Source organism: Phyllostomus hastatus, unplaced genomic scaffold, assembly GCF_019186645.2.
Source record: "Phyllostomus hastatus isolate PE091 unplaced genomic scaffold, TTU_PhHast_1.1 phas_contig_86, whole genome shotgun sequence".
Taxonomy (NCBI): Eukaryota; Metazoa; Chordata; class Mammalia; order Chiroptera; family Phyllostomidae; genus Phyllostomus; species Phyllostomus hastatus.
Window position 1 is genome coordinate 4,816,077 of NW_025333977.1, and position 17,847 is coordinate 4,833,923.

General features: G+C 34.8%; 1 protein-coding gene across 2 annotated transcripts in view; it reads right to left on the bottom strand.

Annotated features, from left to right (window-relative positions):
• The window catches only part of NCAM2 (neural cell adhesion molecule 2), a 416,937-nt gene that overhangs the window by 166,238 nt on the left and 232,852 nt on the right, over positions 1 to 17,847 (bottom strand). For both annotated transcript variants that reach the window (XM_045851671.1, XM_045851672.1), the window contains exons 2-5: positions 15,991 to 16,065; positions 11,858 to 12,064; positions 9,765 to 9,908; positions 3,138 to 3,275 (exon numbers count right to left, since the gene is read on the bottom strand). In XM_045851671.1, the coding sequence (XP_045707627.1) occupies positions 3,138 to 3,275; positions 9,765 to 9,908; positions 11,858 to 12,064; positions 15,991 to 16,065 (564 nt within the window). The remainder of the gene's footprint in view (positions 1 to 3,137; positions 3,276 to 9,764; positions 9,909 to 11,857; positions 12,065 to 15,990; positions 16,066 to 17,847) is intronic.

Here is a 17,847-nt window from a genome sequence, read left to right on the forward strand (position 1 = left end):
TTGGTTAATGTCACCACAGTACCTTTCAAGGTACAAGGTTTCAAGGGTACACTTCTGTGACACATCAGAAGTGTACGTGACACTGTGTGCCCACCACCCACAGTCAAACCCTCTGCTCCAAAATGAGGGCTCAGTACATGTCAACGACTATTATTGAACAGGCAATACATGTACTCTGTAAACCCAAATAAAGCTTTGTTTTTAACTATAACAATTATGTCCACTAGACATAGAATAAAATATGCCATATTGTTGCCATATTGTTGTTTATATTGTAAATGCTGAGAGGATTTTTCCCTTTAAACACATAACATAATACTCAGATGCCATGTAAGCTGGGAAGAAGGCATAGAATGAGTCAAACCATGTAACTAAAGAAAAAAAGATACTATGGAAAATATTGTTTTCATAATATTATTATTTTTGCAGTCTCAAAGTTTTTACTGAAACATCTTCAAGAGGTTTTATAACAAAGAAATAATATGAGGATCCCTCTAAAGAGAGTTCAAGTTTTAACAAGAGCCAGTCAGCAGGATGAGAGTCAATAAACTGGAGCAGAATAATTTTCTGCTGAAGTTAAGGCAGCATGTGAGGGGAAGCACAGATGTCTGGGGGCACTAGCCAATGCAGCCCCCTGCCAGGGTCCAACGGCAGCGTCCAGAAGGGGGATAAATCGATGGTTGATTTTGTTAACACGGTTATTTTAAAGAAGAAAAGTTCCAAGAATTTTAAGGCACAAGAGCTTGTGCTTATAAAGGGAAAATGTGACTAATGAGAACTGGAGAAAAAGCCTTGTTTAAGCAGAGGAGGTCAGATTAGGTTATATCGAGGACTCTGTCAGAAGACAGTGGGGTGCGGAAGGAGGGTGAGTTGCTTTTGGAGGAGTCAAGGTGTCGGAGACAAAAAGGACAAGTTATATGTTTGACTTCAGTGACTCTAAAGAAGGCCTTCCAGGGTCATCTCCTGAGGACCCCGAAATAATTAATATAAACCTATAGAGCTAAATAACTCAGTCTGAATGCAGAGCATGAAAGTTTTGACAATTCAAACTTTGTGAACTGACCCCACTCGTACCTAACTAACCATTCCTTTAAATGAAATGTAATCATAAATACACAAACATAAGTAATCTAGTATGGAAACAGATGAGAGCATGTTGTCAGTGTACTAAAACAGAAATTATAATAGCAGAATAGCTGTAAGTTCTTAACATACTATGTCTGCCAGATGATGTCTCCTTCTTAATATCAGACTTGTTAATGTTTTAGTACAAAAAGATTTTCATAAATTTCTATTTACATGCATGTATTGCATATTAAGCAACTATTTATAATCTTAACCTTAGCACTTTTTAAAGAACTTTACATATATTAACAAATGCCTGTTTACATGAGAGGATATTGAGCACAGGGCATGCTCATGACAACACACCTTACATATGCTGCCAAAAACGCTATTGAAAACAAAACAGAGTAGGCAATAATTAATAATTAACCACACTAATTATGGCAATAATGAACAAACTGAGTAACTACTATAAACTAGCTTTGTTTATTACATAGAATAACAGAAAGAAATTAAAGATACTTACAGATATGGATACACAACTCCACACTTAAACCCCTCCTTCAGGCCCTAAAATCTGTCTGTGATATTTAAGATCGCAAACATCACTGACTGTAGACTCTTCATAAATAAAGACAATACAATTGGCTCTGAAATAAATACAATACAATAAAAGGCTCTGGAAAGAAAGACTTCCTCCGAAGGACTGGCACTTGGGTTTCCCCCAGGAGTGTGAGCAGTTTCTACCAGCCTGCCCACTATTCCATTGTATTATGCACAAAGCCTACTGAATTACAGAGAAGAGAAAAATAGCAGAGATTTAATATTTTTTCCCTTAGAGCATAATATTGTGGTTAAACTACCTTTGTTCCAGAAACAAAGGACAGACCAAGTGACTCTTCTAGATTTATATGATATTCTTAGTGTTCTTCAGTCTCTTCAGAGAACTGGAGAGATAACTCATGGGGGGAAGGGGGGAAAGTATGGGAATAAACTCGCCTTTTTCCTCGTCCCTTCCTTAACTCACAGGAAGTAGCTTACTCTTTAATTCATATTTTGTCTATTCTAAAAAGAACATTATAAAGTGATTGTAGAATCCTGTGGTTATAGTTTATTGCTTGGTGTTTTAAAGCAGAAGAAAAAAATAAAAGTGCATTTATGTTGTGTCACTATTAGTACTGCCGTATGGCTAAACATAGGTTGCTCATGGCTGAATGGTTAGGGAGAAGGGACTGGACCATAAAAAGCTTCCTATGCCAAGAAAAGTGGTTTTGATTTTATCTTGAAGATAATTGGAAATGCTGAAACTTTTAAGGGTTGAAAGGTTTGGTGGAGAAGTTGAAATTGTGAGATCAAGAGTAGAGAAAATAATTTGTATCAATTCAAGGAAAAAAAACAATTGGAAGAGGCAGAGCTGTTAAGGAACACAGGATGACAGAGACAACAGTATATCTGAGATGTGAAAGAAATACCATGGTCATGTGTTGATAACAGATGAGATGACCCAAATGGAGATAAGTAGGATAACGTTAACATATCTGCCACTCTCTGAGAATGACACATTAACGAAGGCAGGAGATATAATAGGAGAAACTGAGTTGGGATGAAGGGGGTGTCCTCACGATGCCAGAAACTTAGTTATTGACATCCAATAATGCTTAAAAGGGTAAACATATAGGTTCAATCATTAAATTTGAGAAAACTTGCAAATACTGGCAAATAGTTTAAGTGACAGCAATGAGTATTTCATGTAATATCAAAGTGGGTAAAAAAACGTATAACGCTTTACAGTGTTTCATTTGGAATTCTTTCAACAACCACAAAGACAACAAAGGCAACTATTCCCTCACAGGCCCTTTGAAAAAGTGTGTGACAATGTCAAAGTCATGGACTCTGCCCTTGAGCTTATACTACAGCATACCACATGCTATCACAGAGGTGGGAAAATTTCCTCCAGACACAGAAGTTGTTTATCAGAGAATTCTTGAGTGCTGAGTTTACAGGGTTGCCTTTTTAACAAACATATTGTTAAAATGAAGCAATAAAATATGCACACATTATCCTCTGCTTACCATTGACAATAACGATGATATCGCGGAAGTCAATTTCACCCCTAGCCTCCACTCTTCCTTCACATCTGTATATACCTTCATCACTTTTATTAATGTTGAGAATCTGCAGATTGTTGTTGGCTAACATGGCGAATCGATCTGAAAAATAAGCCAAGAGGAGGAGCCGGTATCAGTAATTGAAGGCAGAGTCCAGTTCTGTCTACATTGCTAAGAGTTAAAAATATGGCACTGGTGTGACACTCTCAAACATTTCATCAACAAACAAATTCAAATTTGAAAGTAAAATGTAATTTTGTGACTTCAATTTTTCCACTCCACACTTGTTACACCTTTTCTCTAAAATACATGCAAGGCTTTATTTCCACATAAAATGGTTAGGCTATTCTTTTCCCCTTAGTACTTTGAATGCAGAAATGATACACGATAAAACAATGTGGGGAGATTAGATATTGTAAACATGGAAGCATTTTGACTGCAAATACTATATGTAGCACCTGGGGTATGGAAAAGGGTTAGAGAATTGATTGAATATCTTTCCTCTCATAGTAATTAAAGTAATAATTTTGCATACCCTGAGGAGGCAGCTGAATGATGTAATAATATTCAAGTCACATAGAGGACATATAAAATGGTCGTATCTCTAATTTATTTGAAGGATTTTTTTAAATGCAAGATAATCCATTTTAGAAATGAATAAATTAGACTTCATTAATATTATGTCAAGGTTCCATTTTATGTGCATGCGTGTGCACATACTCTCATGCAAACATAAGCTGTCACAAGGCATGCATTAACTGAGTGTTTTAAATAACCTGACTATTGTAAGCAGCATCTCAGCCTGACAGCACTTTCCATATATCTGCCCTCAGTGTTTAATCATCACCGTTTTGTTGCAGTGTTAAGACCTTCTCCCTTTGTACCAAGTAAAGAATGTTATGACATCTAGTTCTATTTTAAAACATGTCATAAAAGCAATAACCTAAACTTCATTTAGTTAATGCATCCATAGATATCACTGAAGATCATCCATTTGCTGGTACTATATTTGAAATATCTTGGTGAATAAAGGAGACATATCCCAGTATTGTGGGGGCCTTTTGGTAAAGTAGAAATGCCATTATTTTAAGGTGCACACCTCTGGGCTATATCCTGTTATCCTGTTAATGGTTACTTGTTGGAACTGTTCCAATGGTGACTATTCTTCCCCTACCTGCAGGGTTGATAAAAACAAAACAAAAACAACAAAAAAAATCGGGCAAACATGAAAGCCACAAGAGAAAAAGGTAGAGCATCTCTCAGCCCTGGGTGGCTGAATGGATGCACTACTGAATGTGTCCCTGCTGCCAGCTGGACTTTGCTTGAGTGACGAATGAAGAGCTACCACAGTGGGCAATTCAGGATTCAGTCAGATGTGGGGTTCATTTGTCACAGGGAATGTTTAGTGCAAGGAGGGAAGTTTTGGGTAGAATTACAAATAGGGCAGTGATCAGACTATAGGATGTCATTGAAACAAGTAAGCAAGAGATAATTAATAGAGAATGGAAATGTGTAGATTAAGAGGCTTTCTCAGAGAAAAAAATGGATTATAAAGCTACAGATGCAAGGTATTTTTAAAGGTCACCACAATATTTATTTCTTCTTTAGGTTAACTCTAAAAAGGGTTTGTGCTGATGCTTTCCTCTAGATAATTTTTTACCAAATGAAATATTAGAGAGAAAGAAAGGCAATCTGCAAGAAATGTTAAAGCATAACTTATAATAAGTCCTGGAGAAACTCAGAACTCCTAATAATTCACAACGTTTCAAAGTTAATTAAAAGATCCTTGATTCAATCATGGGGCTGGATATTGGGATGAGAAGCAATTATAATAAAAAAGTTCAAATTTAGAGAGAGATGCACCTAATCACACCTAGATCATTATAATATTATATATAACATATATTCTAACTTAATAAAATAGAAATCATCCTTTAATTGTAGTATTCTTTAATGATTATAAGTTTATTTAATTAAGGGGCATCATTGTTGTAATGAGGAAGGCAATGCTTGATATATACAGAGAAAGAAAAACAAATTAGAATTTGCATAATCCATACTTTGATGGACATAAATCAATGGTTCTCCAAATGAAAAATTTTATTTTAATGGCCTCTTTTTAGATATCATTTCTACTGTCTGAGATAAAAGTTGAGTGCAAAATATAACCAAAGACATTGAAACTAAGAACAAACTGACACTAACCAGAGGGGAGGCAGGAGGGGATGAAGCAGGGAAAAGCAGGGAGAGTTTTCAGGAACACCTATAAAGGACACATGGACAAAACCAAGGTGGGATGGGATCAGGGGTGGGAGGTGGGGATGGCTGGGGTGGGAGGTGGGGATGGCTGGGGTGGGGGGTTGTGCTTGGGCGAAAATGGAGAGAACTGTACTTGAACAACAATAAAAAATATATAGAAAAAAAACAAAGAAATCAGAAACTTGTAACTACCTTCTAAATATGAATACATGGCATTATGTGTTTAATTATACATATATATTTTCCAAGCAGAAAACAAACTACATGAAAATTGGATATCAAATCCTAAATAGGTATGTAAAGTCTATGCATACCTATGCATACCTGCAGTGATGTTATCTAACTTTCAAACAAAAGTAGATCATTAATATGTGTTTGCAGAAACATTGGAAGAAAACATTGCTTCAATCAACCACACATTAACTATGGCTACTAGAAGCATCAAACTGTTAGAAATTACCTGTTTTTCTCAATTACACAAAAACACAAATGTGCATTATTACTGTAAAGATAAGAAATAATACCCAAGAGGGTATCTGTTGTAGACAAAGAACCTGTTTCTTCATGCAGCTTCTTTACCTAGTCCTCTTTTCTTTGCATGCCACAGCAATTGATGGCGTGTCTCATCTACTCCTTATGGCTTCAACTACCATCTAAATTTGAGACTGAATTTTTCTTCAGGCCAGACCATTATGTGAATTCCAGAACTTTTTAACATTCTATCCCATGTACCTACTGGGCAGGGTTGTCAGTACTTCAGTCTCAGCATGTTTAAAATTTAGCTCGCTATCTCCACCTGAAATTCATCACATGATATGCTGCAGCTGTGTCTTCAAATGTCTCTATATTGGACTAATTGTGCGAGGTAAATATTATAAATCATTGAACTCTGCCCAAGTGAAATTTAAGTCCACTTCAATTCCTCCATCTCCCTCAGTGTGTATATCCAGCTCAAGCCCATGTCCCATCACACCTCCCTTCATCCGTACTTTGTCTAAACCTCATTCTCTCTCAGCAGTTATTTCATTTAGGGTTTGACTTGTTCTCAGTGCCTGGAGCTTTGCCTTGACTCCCATCCAATTCATTTTCCTCAATGAAGCACTAATAATCTTCTCAGATATATGCCAGGTCATGTCACTGCCTTGATTAAAACCCTTCACATATGTCCCATTTGGACAAATTACAAATTCCTTAGCCAGGATGTCGAAGCTGTGTTGACTTGGCACAATCTTCCTTTCCAACTTCCTCTCTTATTAGTCCTTCATTAATAATACCTTATCTTTATTAGTGTAGCTATTCTAGTTGTACTTAGTCATATGCTGTGGTTATAATGAACTCATTCTGGTTTCTGAAAAATGCCATTCATGCTGCCTTTCACCTCTGGGCCCCTGTACACAGTGTTCTCTCTGTCGCCCTACTTGGCTACTTCCTTCCCGCAGGATGATCACTGCGCTCTTCAACAGCCATCCTGGACACCCTTCTCAGATTTAACTAGTTCATGTGTTTTTTTTTTCCTTTATCATCTTCTAACACTGTACTTTTCTTATTACATCAACATTGCTTATTTCCACTGGTTTATGTACATGTTTTCCACCAGTTATTAGTATTTTGAAGACAGTACACTTGTTTACCTTGTTAAAAATGAATGACCATCATCTAGTATACTAGGTAGCATATATTAGGTATTCAATAACTGTTGAATGAATCTTATACTGGGAGTAGATTACATAAAAGTTTTACTGAAAATATGAGTTTATCCATAACTTATGATGTAGAAAGTGTACTTTGTTATGCAATGATCAAAACATTTAGGAAAATTCAGAGATAACTTTCAAACTGGCTGAGTTTGAATGGATACCCACACTAGCCATTTTTTTCTGTATCAAGAAAGTAAAACAAAGCATAAAAGTACCATCGTTTATTTCCTTCAATAACATATTCTAGAATCTGTGTTGATTGATGCTATGATAAAATAATAGTCAAATCTAGATCTTTTAAAATCTTAATGAAGATAATCTCATCCCTCTGCTCCATCAGGGAGACACTAAATGTTAGGATATTAAACTTTTATAATAAAATGTCACCTTTACTCTTTAAATGTTTGGTGTTTTAGCATATGAACCCCCTTTCAACAAATAACATAGAAAAACACCACTTCAAATATACTGCTGGAATTTTACCTCTGAATATCTGCCACACACCTGCTACTGAAAGCCTGGCTGATAAGATGGACATTTTCAAGTCTTCATCACTTCACCTGGAACCTCCAAGCTTTACTCCTGTACCACACTAAGGATTCAGAAAGGTACCTGGTGCACCACATTATTCTAAATCCCTATACATGTTTCTTTCATAGATATGAGACTAATTTTATTCCACTAGCTTTAATAAAAAGACCATGTGGGGTATAATCAGATCAAGAATATTATTTCTTGTAAGTACATTATAAACATACAAATTGTTGGAATGAACTATGTGGCAAGTTCCTCCAATATTAAATACTAGACAAGTATGTCTTTCCTCACAATTCATCTATATCCTTTATACCCTAGAGTAAAAGAGAAAATTACATCCTTTTTCCTTCTTTTGTTTTTGCCTGCCATGAAATTTGGTGTTATATTTCATGTTTAAATCTAGTCTAATCATTTCTTTCACATTAGATTTTCTGGTTCTTGATATAATATGAATACATACAATTTTGGTGAAACTGATTCCCAAGTTTTAAAATCTCAATGAGACAAAAATGAGAAAAAAAGTGTCATTTATAGAGAATTTGCTATATTAACATTTTATTTATTAATTTAACAAATAATTATTATATGCCCAATGTCTTATTTAAAATTCACAACCATTTGGAAAATGAATATAATAACCCACAGTTTACGAATGAAGACTCTGAATTAGGTATAAAGCAGTTATAAAAGCTGTTCTAAGCGTTAGGACCAAAAACAAATGGAGAGCCAAAATGAAATTCCAGAGTCACACCATTCCACCCGACACTGGGGAAAAATGTGTAAGCTGGAGACCAGAGGCACCACTAATCCATCACCACTACACCTGACCATCAACCACTGCTTTGAGGCTTTTGCTCCATGCATCTTTTAAAAACTATAACTTATTGCAAATCCTTGTTATAATTAAGATTTACAATAAACCACAGGTAGAGTTGGTCCCACAATTAGGCAATCTGAAACGTTTAGAGTGTCATTTAATTACCATAAGAAAACTGCTTTTTCTTTATTATTGAGAGGTGAAAGCTGAAATACATTGCATGATTTATTCTTGCAATTTGTTAATAAAATATAAAGTAGTTATCCTAAAAAATAAGAGTAGATAAAGTATTTTTTTCACTAACTTATTATAGTAGAAGAGTATTAGTCAATACTTGACAAGCTTTGAAATATTAAGTCCAAAATTATCAAATTTTGAAAAAGTGACTCATAAATATAATTATGATACATTTTGTGCTTATATTCAAGAATAGATATCTGCTTTCTCTCCTTTATGCAGTAAAAGTTTCATCTCTTGGAAACACAAAATGGAATCATCCAAGATGAAAAGTATTTGTAAAAGATTCAATTATTTTGTAGTTCTCTGAAATGCAGGTGCATTGAAAAATATCCTAAATAGAAAGTGCTCCCAGTGCACAATGGTAAAGTAGATAATGTAAGCAAATTATGCTTTCAGTATCAGATGTCGTATTATTCCGGATTTTTAGCTCAGTCTGCATCAAAATCATAAAGACAATTTGAATGAATGTACTTTTCTCCCTATTATCCATATGCATCTTACCATAATATTTAGAACATGTAGGTGTCTTTGAAAGAACATTGCCAGAATAAACAGAATTCACACAGATATTACTTTACATTTCCGTACAGTGAGCTCATGGACTCATGTTTGAATGGTGTGTAGAAACTGAATGCATCAGAATTAATTGCTTCATTTACTTAGTGTCCTTGTACTGTGTGTGATTTTTTTCTTGAATAGAGCAGGGGGTAGCAACCTTTTTCTGTAAATCGCCAGACGGTAACGACTGAAAACTGAGTAGGCCCAACCATCTGTGTCACAGCGGCCCGACGCTGCCCCCGCAAACAGCCATATACATTATGTAACAATTGGGCTTGTCTGCATCCTCAGAGACAGCAAGGGGCTGGATTTTTCCTGAAGTCCATAGTTTGCCAACCCCTACAGCTTTGAGATTCTCCCAATAGTCGATCGATGCTTAGAGTCAAAACTTCCAATTTCATATGTGGTCAGGCAGATTCAGGCTTTAAAAAGTTGCAATATTATTAGAACATATATAACTTAGGGAGTTACCAAAATACTAACTGTCGGAAATAGCAGTGACTTCCTCATTATGATACAACCAGCTGACAACAGGTGCAGGTGAGCTGCTGACTCGGCAAACCACTTCTGCATCCTCTCCTTGTTTGAATTCTTGAGGCGATACCACTTCTTTGAAAGTGAGTTTTTCTGTATCAGGAAAGTAAAACAAGCCATAATTGTATTGTCGCTTATTTCTCTTAATAACCTGTTCCAGAATTTGTACTGATAGATGCTATAATAAAATAGTTAAATATGGATCCTTAAAAAACAAAGCAAATATAATTCATCTACCTGGAACACTTCCCTCATCACCGAGAAGAAAACCTGAAGTCCTTACAATCCCACCCTAGGCCCTGTATGAACAGAAGTCTGCTTCACAGTTTTGACCCCAGTGTCCCCTCTCTCTTCCTGTGGTCTGTGCTCCAAGCAGACTGTCATCTTTGCACTTCCTTCAACAGTTCAGTTTATTGTCACATCTCGGCATCCGCACTCCTTAAATCCCTTCCTATTTCTGCCCAATCTCCAAAGATAAAATAGCCTTCTCCCTTCTTACTCCAACTCTCCCTGTCTCTCTGCTCCTCTTAATTTCTTTACTATGGCATTCTATAGCATGGATAGTTAGTGGCCATGTATTTTTTCAAAGCTTACTTATTGTTTGTCTCTATTCACTGAAAGAGCAGCACCAAGTGGCCAGTGACAGCTCCTGTTTTACTCATTGTCTAGAACTTAGAATATGGTCTTCCATGTAGTAGACGTTTGATGTAGACAACCAATAAAGATGCCCAATCAATGAATGAACAGGGTATGTATGCTTGATGAGAAGTGTTCACAAAAGTAACTCAGTGTTCTTGCCAAGAAAAAAAATCCTTACTGTCACACACACACACACAAAAATCAGGCATCTTCTTGGCCATCATTTCAAGTAAGAAAATAATATTTCCAAATAGAAAATAACTTTTAATTTGTTTGCTAATTATGAAGTAATTTCAGCAGACAGTCACATAAGGAAAGTGCGTTTTCTTGAGGAGCTTAAGAACTAATGGAGACAAGGCAAAATTGGGAAACGAGGGCAACAGTGTGCCCGTTAATTCTCCCATTCATCCCATTCTCCCAGTCATCAAAGAGGAAGTCATACTGGGGGAATACCTTGGCTTTTCAAAAAATCCCTTTTCTAGAATTAAAAATAAGAGTTATAAAAATGCCTTATAAGCTAGTATTACTCAATTTTTATATCTCACTGCTACCTATGACATATTAATTGTAAGGCATTGTTCTAAGAGCTTTGTGCAATTTTAATTAATGTAGTCCTCAAAGAAACTTTACATATGAAGTAGGTGGTAGTATTATACTCATTTTATAGAGGAAGAAACTAAAGACAGATAGATTAGGCAATTACTTAAGACCACAAAATTAACTGATATAACCTGGTTTCAAACTCAGATAGTCAACAGTGTCCTTAAATAGGGTAATGATTCTTAATGATTCTAATGAGAAGGGGAAAGAGTTGCAGGAATGCAAGGATCGCAAATCAGAAAATGAAGTGTAAGTGTGGAAATGCTTACTAATGAAAGGCCTGGTGGTGAAAAAGCTAGATAGATATCATTCTCCACTAGATAAGTTTTCAGCTTTCCCTCTCTTTAGGCTCCTGTTCACTAACCCTTCCCCAATTCCCATTCTAGACTGGTCACTGCTATCACATTAGCAACCCCATGTGTTCTAATCATTATCTTTTATTTTAGGTGAAAAAATACTCCATATATTTCATGCCACTAAATGAACTATTGTTTTCTACTTACCCAGCAAAATTTTAATGGCCTGAGAAAATTGAAATGTGTCCATCCATATTATTTAATCAACATAATTGGCTCCATCTATATGTTTATGATCAACTATTCCATGTTATTTTATTTTAGAGATGAACTATGCTAAAGAGATACGAGCTGCTATCTGTAAAGGTCTTAGAACACTGCCTAGCTCATAGTTCTTAATGAGTGTTAGTTTCTATTAACCACATTTTATTTTGTCTGTATCTTTAACTGTTATACTATAAAAATTGTATAACTACTATTTCAATCGACTAGCAATGCATGACTTACGGTAAATTTCCAAGACAACCGTAGCTTCCTGCGTCTGTCCTTTGGCGTCTGTTGCTTGGCAGCGATATATCCCTGCATCTTCTATATCTGCATTGTAGATGGTTAACCTTGACCTGACACTCTCCTTCTGTACCACTACCCTCTGCGTTGAAATTATCTTCTCTCCTTGAGGATTATACCAGTCTATACTCTCAGGCTCACCAATTGCTGGAAACGGTCACAGAAAAGAAAGGATTGAAATTATGTTCCAACGGCTTGTTTTCACATTGGCATTTATTTATTACGTAACATTTTTTAACAATTTAGAAGAATGTACTAAATAGGAAAGGACCAGAGATCTGAAAATCTTACAAAATTGAAAGTAAACAAAAATGTCAGAATCCATGCTCATCTTACTTATCCTATATTGAGGATTCCATCCCATTTGAGTAAGCAAAACCCAAAGGTTCCATAGGAAACATCTGGTCTGATATTTAAGCTATGATAGTTGAATCTTTACCAGAGTAAACTATGGATTATTACCACACTAATTATGAAACTGCCTTGACCATTGAATCAGATATAAATTTTACTTGATAGATATGTGTGATTAAAACACAACTACTAACATGATTTCACCTCTTCAGTTCTCTTTGTGAAGGTCAGGAGTTAGAACTTTTCTCCCTGATAAAGCAGAACTCCTAAAAACGTAAATCTTATAGAATACAAACTTTGGCTTTTATAATAGCAAATTTTGAAATAACATCCCAGGTTGTTATATTGGTGCAAATAAGGCCAATAGTCATTTTTAATATGAGGCCCTAATCTCTTTCCCCAACTGAAATCATTACTTTCATCATTTTGATCTAAAACCATTGACTAGTCATATGATAATTAGAATGCATTGAAATGATACTTATACTGCTAGGCAATTACAGACAAATCATTACAGGGTAAACATATATTTGAGTTTTCCAATTCAGAATCTAGGTTATTATGGTCTTTGTAAAAGCTGAAACTTCCTGTGTTTTTTTTTAGTCACCGAAAGGATGTATTTCACCTAATTACTTGAGAGATAATTTGTGGAAGCAGCATATGCTACTAACTCAAAAGTATCTGGGGGAAATGCATAACGTTAGCTACCATCTGCAGGACCTCTTTGAAGAAAATTGTCCCTTCTTATTTTTCCCAACAAATCGCTTTAGAAACCAATTAGTATCTTTTCTACATCAAATTAGATATGCTAGAGCAAAGTATAAACGAAAGTTTAAATTGTAAATGGATCTCAGTTATGTTATTTTCTGTTTTTCTAAATAGATCCATAACATAGTGGTTATAGGATAACCCATTTAGGGGAGGTATTTTAAAAAATCCTCCTCCACAGAGAAGTCACAAAAAAATAAGGTAAATGAGCATTACTTAAAATTTGAACCACACAAAAATCTCATTTTATACAGTAAAGTATATGTGATATTCTCTGTGAAATATTTTGCATGTTTTCATTTTTTAATAGCATGGTATAAAGTGTGTTTATTATGGAGAGTTTAATCTCGATTTTTATAGAGTGGTCATAACACTCCTTCTGGCATCTCTAGTAAATAATCATTGACAATAAAACTTTTCATGCTATTTTACTGATGAATTGCCTATTGGAGAAATTAATCAATATTATTGAACTTTTAATTTTTTAAAGATTTTGTTTGTTTGTTTGTTTGTTTGTTTATAGAGGAGGGGAAGAGGAGGAGAAAGAGAGGGAGAGAAAAATCGATGTGTGGTCCCTCTCATGTGTCCCTTAATGTGGACCTGGCCCACAACCCAAGCATGTGCCCTGACTGGAAATTAAAGTGGAGACTCTTCAGTTCACAGGCTGGCACTCAACCCACTGAGCCACACCAGCCAGGGCATGGAATTTTTTATGTTTTTGAAAACACATGACAATACTTTCTACACATGACATACTCTTAGTACTCTGAGGATCAACTATCTTAAATTTAAGATACACGTATTTATTGTGTTTTAGGTCTGTGGCTGAGGTTGCAAGGAGACTTTAGAGTGATATCAACATAGTCACTATTTCAGTAGAAAAAAATCAAGCTTTCTGATATACTGGTTTCCCACATCTTTACTTTAGATTCTTGTTTTACTTTTATACTTATCATAAAGATACTTCCACAATAACAGTATAGCTCTCAGTTATACTTTATATAAAAATAAAAATTTAATTGTCTTGCTTATTATGAATAAAACTCAGTACCACTGAATTATGTTAGTTCATAGTTTTATCTTACTTTGATTATGGAAAAGATACAGAGGCAATTATATTATATAATTTATATATTATAATAGGCAAATTCAGGAAAATACTACTTAATTTTGTTTTCAAAATTCATGTTAAACTATTTAATTATTCTGTGATTATATGACACAATTGTTCATTTGCATATATGAAATAGAGATGACATTTAGAAACAATGACCTATATTCTTATGCTAAAGCTCTGCTGACAAAATAAATGATGTTGAACCAATCTCTCCCTTGCGCTCCATTATGCCATTTGTCAATACACAAAAATATATATCAACACACCTCAATTCAGACCTTTAACAAAGCAAATAGAGCCCTGGCTGGTGTGGCTCAGTGGTTTGAGGGCTGGCCTGTGAGCCAAAAGGTCACTTGTTCAATTCCCAGTCAGGGGCACATGCCTGGGTTGTGGGCTAGTTTCCAGTTTGGGGTGTGTGAGAGGCAACCAATCAATGTCTCTCTCGCACATCAATGTTTCTCTCCCTTTCTTTCCCTCTCCCTTTCCCTCTCTCTAAAAATAAAATCTTCTTTAAAAAAGGCAAACATATAAAGAATCATGGCCTCTATTAGTTTTTCATAAGATGTGATTAACATAAAATATAATATAATATATAGCATATGTAGTTATAATGCATTATATTGTAGTGTAGTTATACCATAATATATAGTATGTATACTATGAATATGATTCATAGGTGGTAAAAGACAGATACCATATGATCTCATCTATAAGTGGAACCTAATCAATAAAACAGACAATCAAGCAAAATAGAGCCAGAGACAAGGGAATACAGAACAAACTGACAGTGACCAGAGGGGAAGGACAAGGGGAATAACAAGGGGAAAAGGGGAAGGGTCATCAAGGAACATGTATAAAGGACCCACACATGAAGCCAATGGAGGGCAGGACTGAATGGGGGAGGTGGGAGTGGTAGGGTGGAAGGAAGTAGTGGGGGCAAAATGGGGACAACTGTAATTGAATAACAGTAAAAAAAAACACAGAAAAATAATTTTAATAACATTAAATAACCACATCTTCTTCAAGGCAACTTTTGTAATACATTTATGTCAGAAATGCCTATTTAAATCCACTTATTAATTGCTTAATTATAAACAGAAATAGAAACAGATGAATATTTTTGAAACTAAGTATAAAGGTTTTATGAATAAAATGAATATGATGAAGCTCAATAGAAGTAGAATGTGGTCATTTTCAGTTCTATACTACATTGAATTAGAATTTTATGTTTAAATATTTAAATACCTTCTAAAAAATTCAGCATGTGCATGATTAAACTGAAAGAGATCTATATAATTTCCCATAGGCATTATGATATCTGATACTTTTGATTAATAGTTGCAAAAACTTGCAATTTTTCCTGATTAAATAATTATCTATAATTTTAAATCCCTTTTCATAAGGATAAATTTGATTTTTCTTGTCCTAAAACTTTCAGCAGGTATTACTATAGTGCAGGATACCATAACTAGTTATTCATCATATATTTACAAAGATTAGTTATAATATTGGCATTCATCCCAATGTTACCATTTAGACAGGGAGAACATTAGAACTGATTTAAGTTATTAGATATACATTATATTTCATAATAAGTTATTTTCAAAATAAATAGCTAGTTTGACAGTCAAAATTAATAACTTAAAATGAATAGAAATAAAATCAATATTGTTTAATATGCAAAATTGACACTTTTTCAATTATTGTAAAACTAACAATAATACAAATTTTTATTTTTAGATAATTGAATTTTGAAAAACTTGTATTTGCCAATATATTAAACTAAATAATCAAAGCATAAAACAAGTTATCTGAAAATATTTATAATACATACCTGTACATGTGAAGAATTTAGATTCCCCCACACTAAGCTCTACTTTGCTAAGTGAAATTGTCACTTGAAGAAGAGCTGAAAAAAACATTTGAGTAACAATTAATTACTGTTTTAAACATGGATACTAAGATTTTGTTACATGACCTATAAACCACACCATTTAAGCAGCAGTTATTCCCCCCAATTTTGTACTACCTATAGAGATAAACGAAAAGTTTTATTAAATATGGTCTAACAACAAAATGTTACATTTTATTATGTACTTCACAACCAGACTAAACACATGACTGATGCAAGCTGATATTTTGCCATTTGTTTGTCAAGTAAATGAGCAAATTCATACTCAAACAGCTACCAATTCCATATTTACACGTTGGGTTTATATGTGCTACCTGACTGGGCAAAAGCTAGAGAAAATTTTTGCCTCACATTTGAAAGGTTGTTTAAAAGGATGAATTCGATACTGCTATTATAATTGTAAAATACAAATTAACTATGTTTTATTATCTGCTAAAATGTTTCCACAAAAGCAGATGTGCACTGGGAAGAATGGGGGCAGTGAATAGGGAAAGGTGAATGGACAGGGGCAGTGAACAGGGAAAGGTAAATGGACAGGAGCAATGAGTAGGGAAAGGTGAATGGACAGAGGCAGTGAATAAGGAAAGGTGAATGGACATTGATGTTGATAAGATAAATAAGTTAATGAATCAACCATGACGATGGCATTAAAATAGCTGAGTTGTTCAATAAATTTGTTCTCAAATTGCAATAAAACAGATGAAGATTCTAGAATGTCTTAATCTGAAATTGTTTTAATACAAATTGAAAAGCATATTTCTAATAGTATGACAGACAAAAGAGTGTGACCACCCCTAATATCCTGTCGCACCATTGCCTTTTCAGAAATTGCATATCTGAACTTTCAGTAAAGTAATGGTGCTACAATGGGAAAAAAAAAAGAAGAAAAAGTCTAAAAACTAGAGTATAAGTCACCACTGGGAATCTGTGGATCCTGGTAACCAGAAGATGCACAGATCACATAGAAGCACAATCCAAGCTCATTTCGAAAAGGTAGTACTATAGAACACCAAGTAACACTGGACCAGAATAATTTAATTATTCTGTTATAATTGGTAATTATACCAATGGTAATAAATCCATACTAGAAGAAGGGTCCAAACAGATCAGCCCACTGGTAAAAGGGTGATGACAAGGACAATTGTCTGTTCTGGCCTGTGCAGAGAGAAAACGTTTCTCACTAAATAGATTAACCCCAGTTCCACCATATTGCAGGTTTGAGAGTTTAATTATTAACACACAATCTTTGGGAATTCTCAACCTGAAAATTAAACAAATAAGCAGTGACACAGGTAGGGTTCACAGCTAAGTGACAGAAGCAAATGTACGTCTCCTTTAGAAGATCTGCATGATCAACCCAGACTGCCCACGATTTTAGTAAATGAAGCTCTTTTTAACCCAAATTCACATTCTGACATTATAACAGCGAATGGAGGCACTGTGAAATGAGTCAGGTGAAACAACCAATAGAAAAAGGAGGAACATGAACTTTCAAAAAATGGTATTAGACTAAGAATGTAATCAACGACGTTGAAAATGTTTCAAGAAATAAAAGATGGAATAAAAAAGTGAGAACGGAAGAAAATGTCACCAAGAAAGACCTGTCACACATGTTCAAGCTCTTTAAATTATGTTTCCTTGTATTCCCCATCATTGATTGATAAATTTCGTCTGTTGCAGGAAACCTGTCTAGGAAATTTAGGCTGGGTTGCATGGCATTCTTCTTTTCTCTTAGTCGTGGGTCCTGTTGTCATTCACAATTCCTTAGTACTCAGTGCT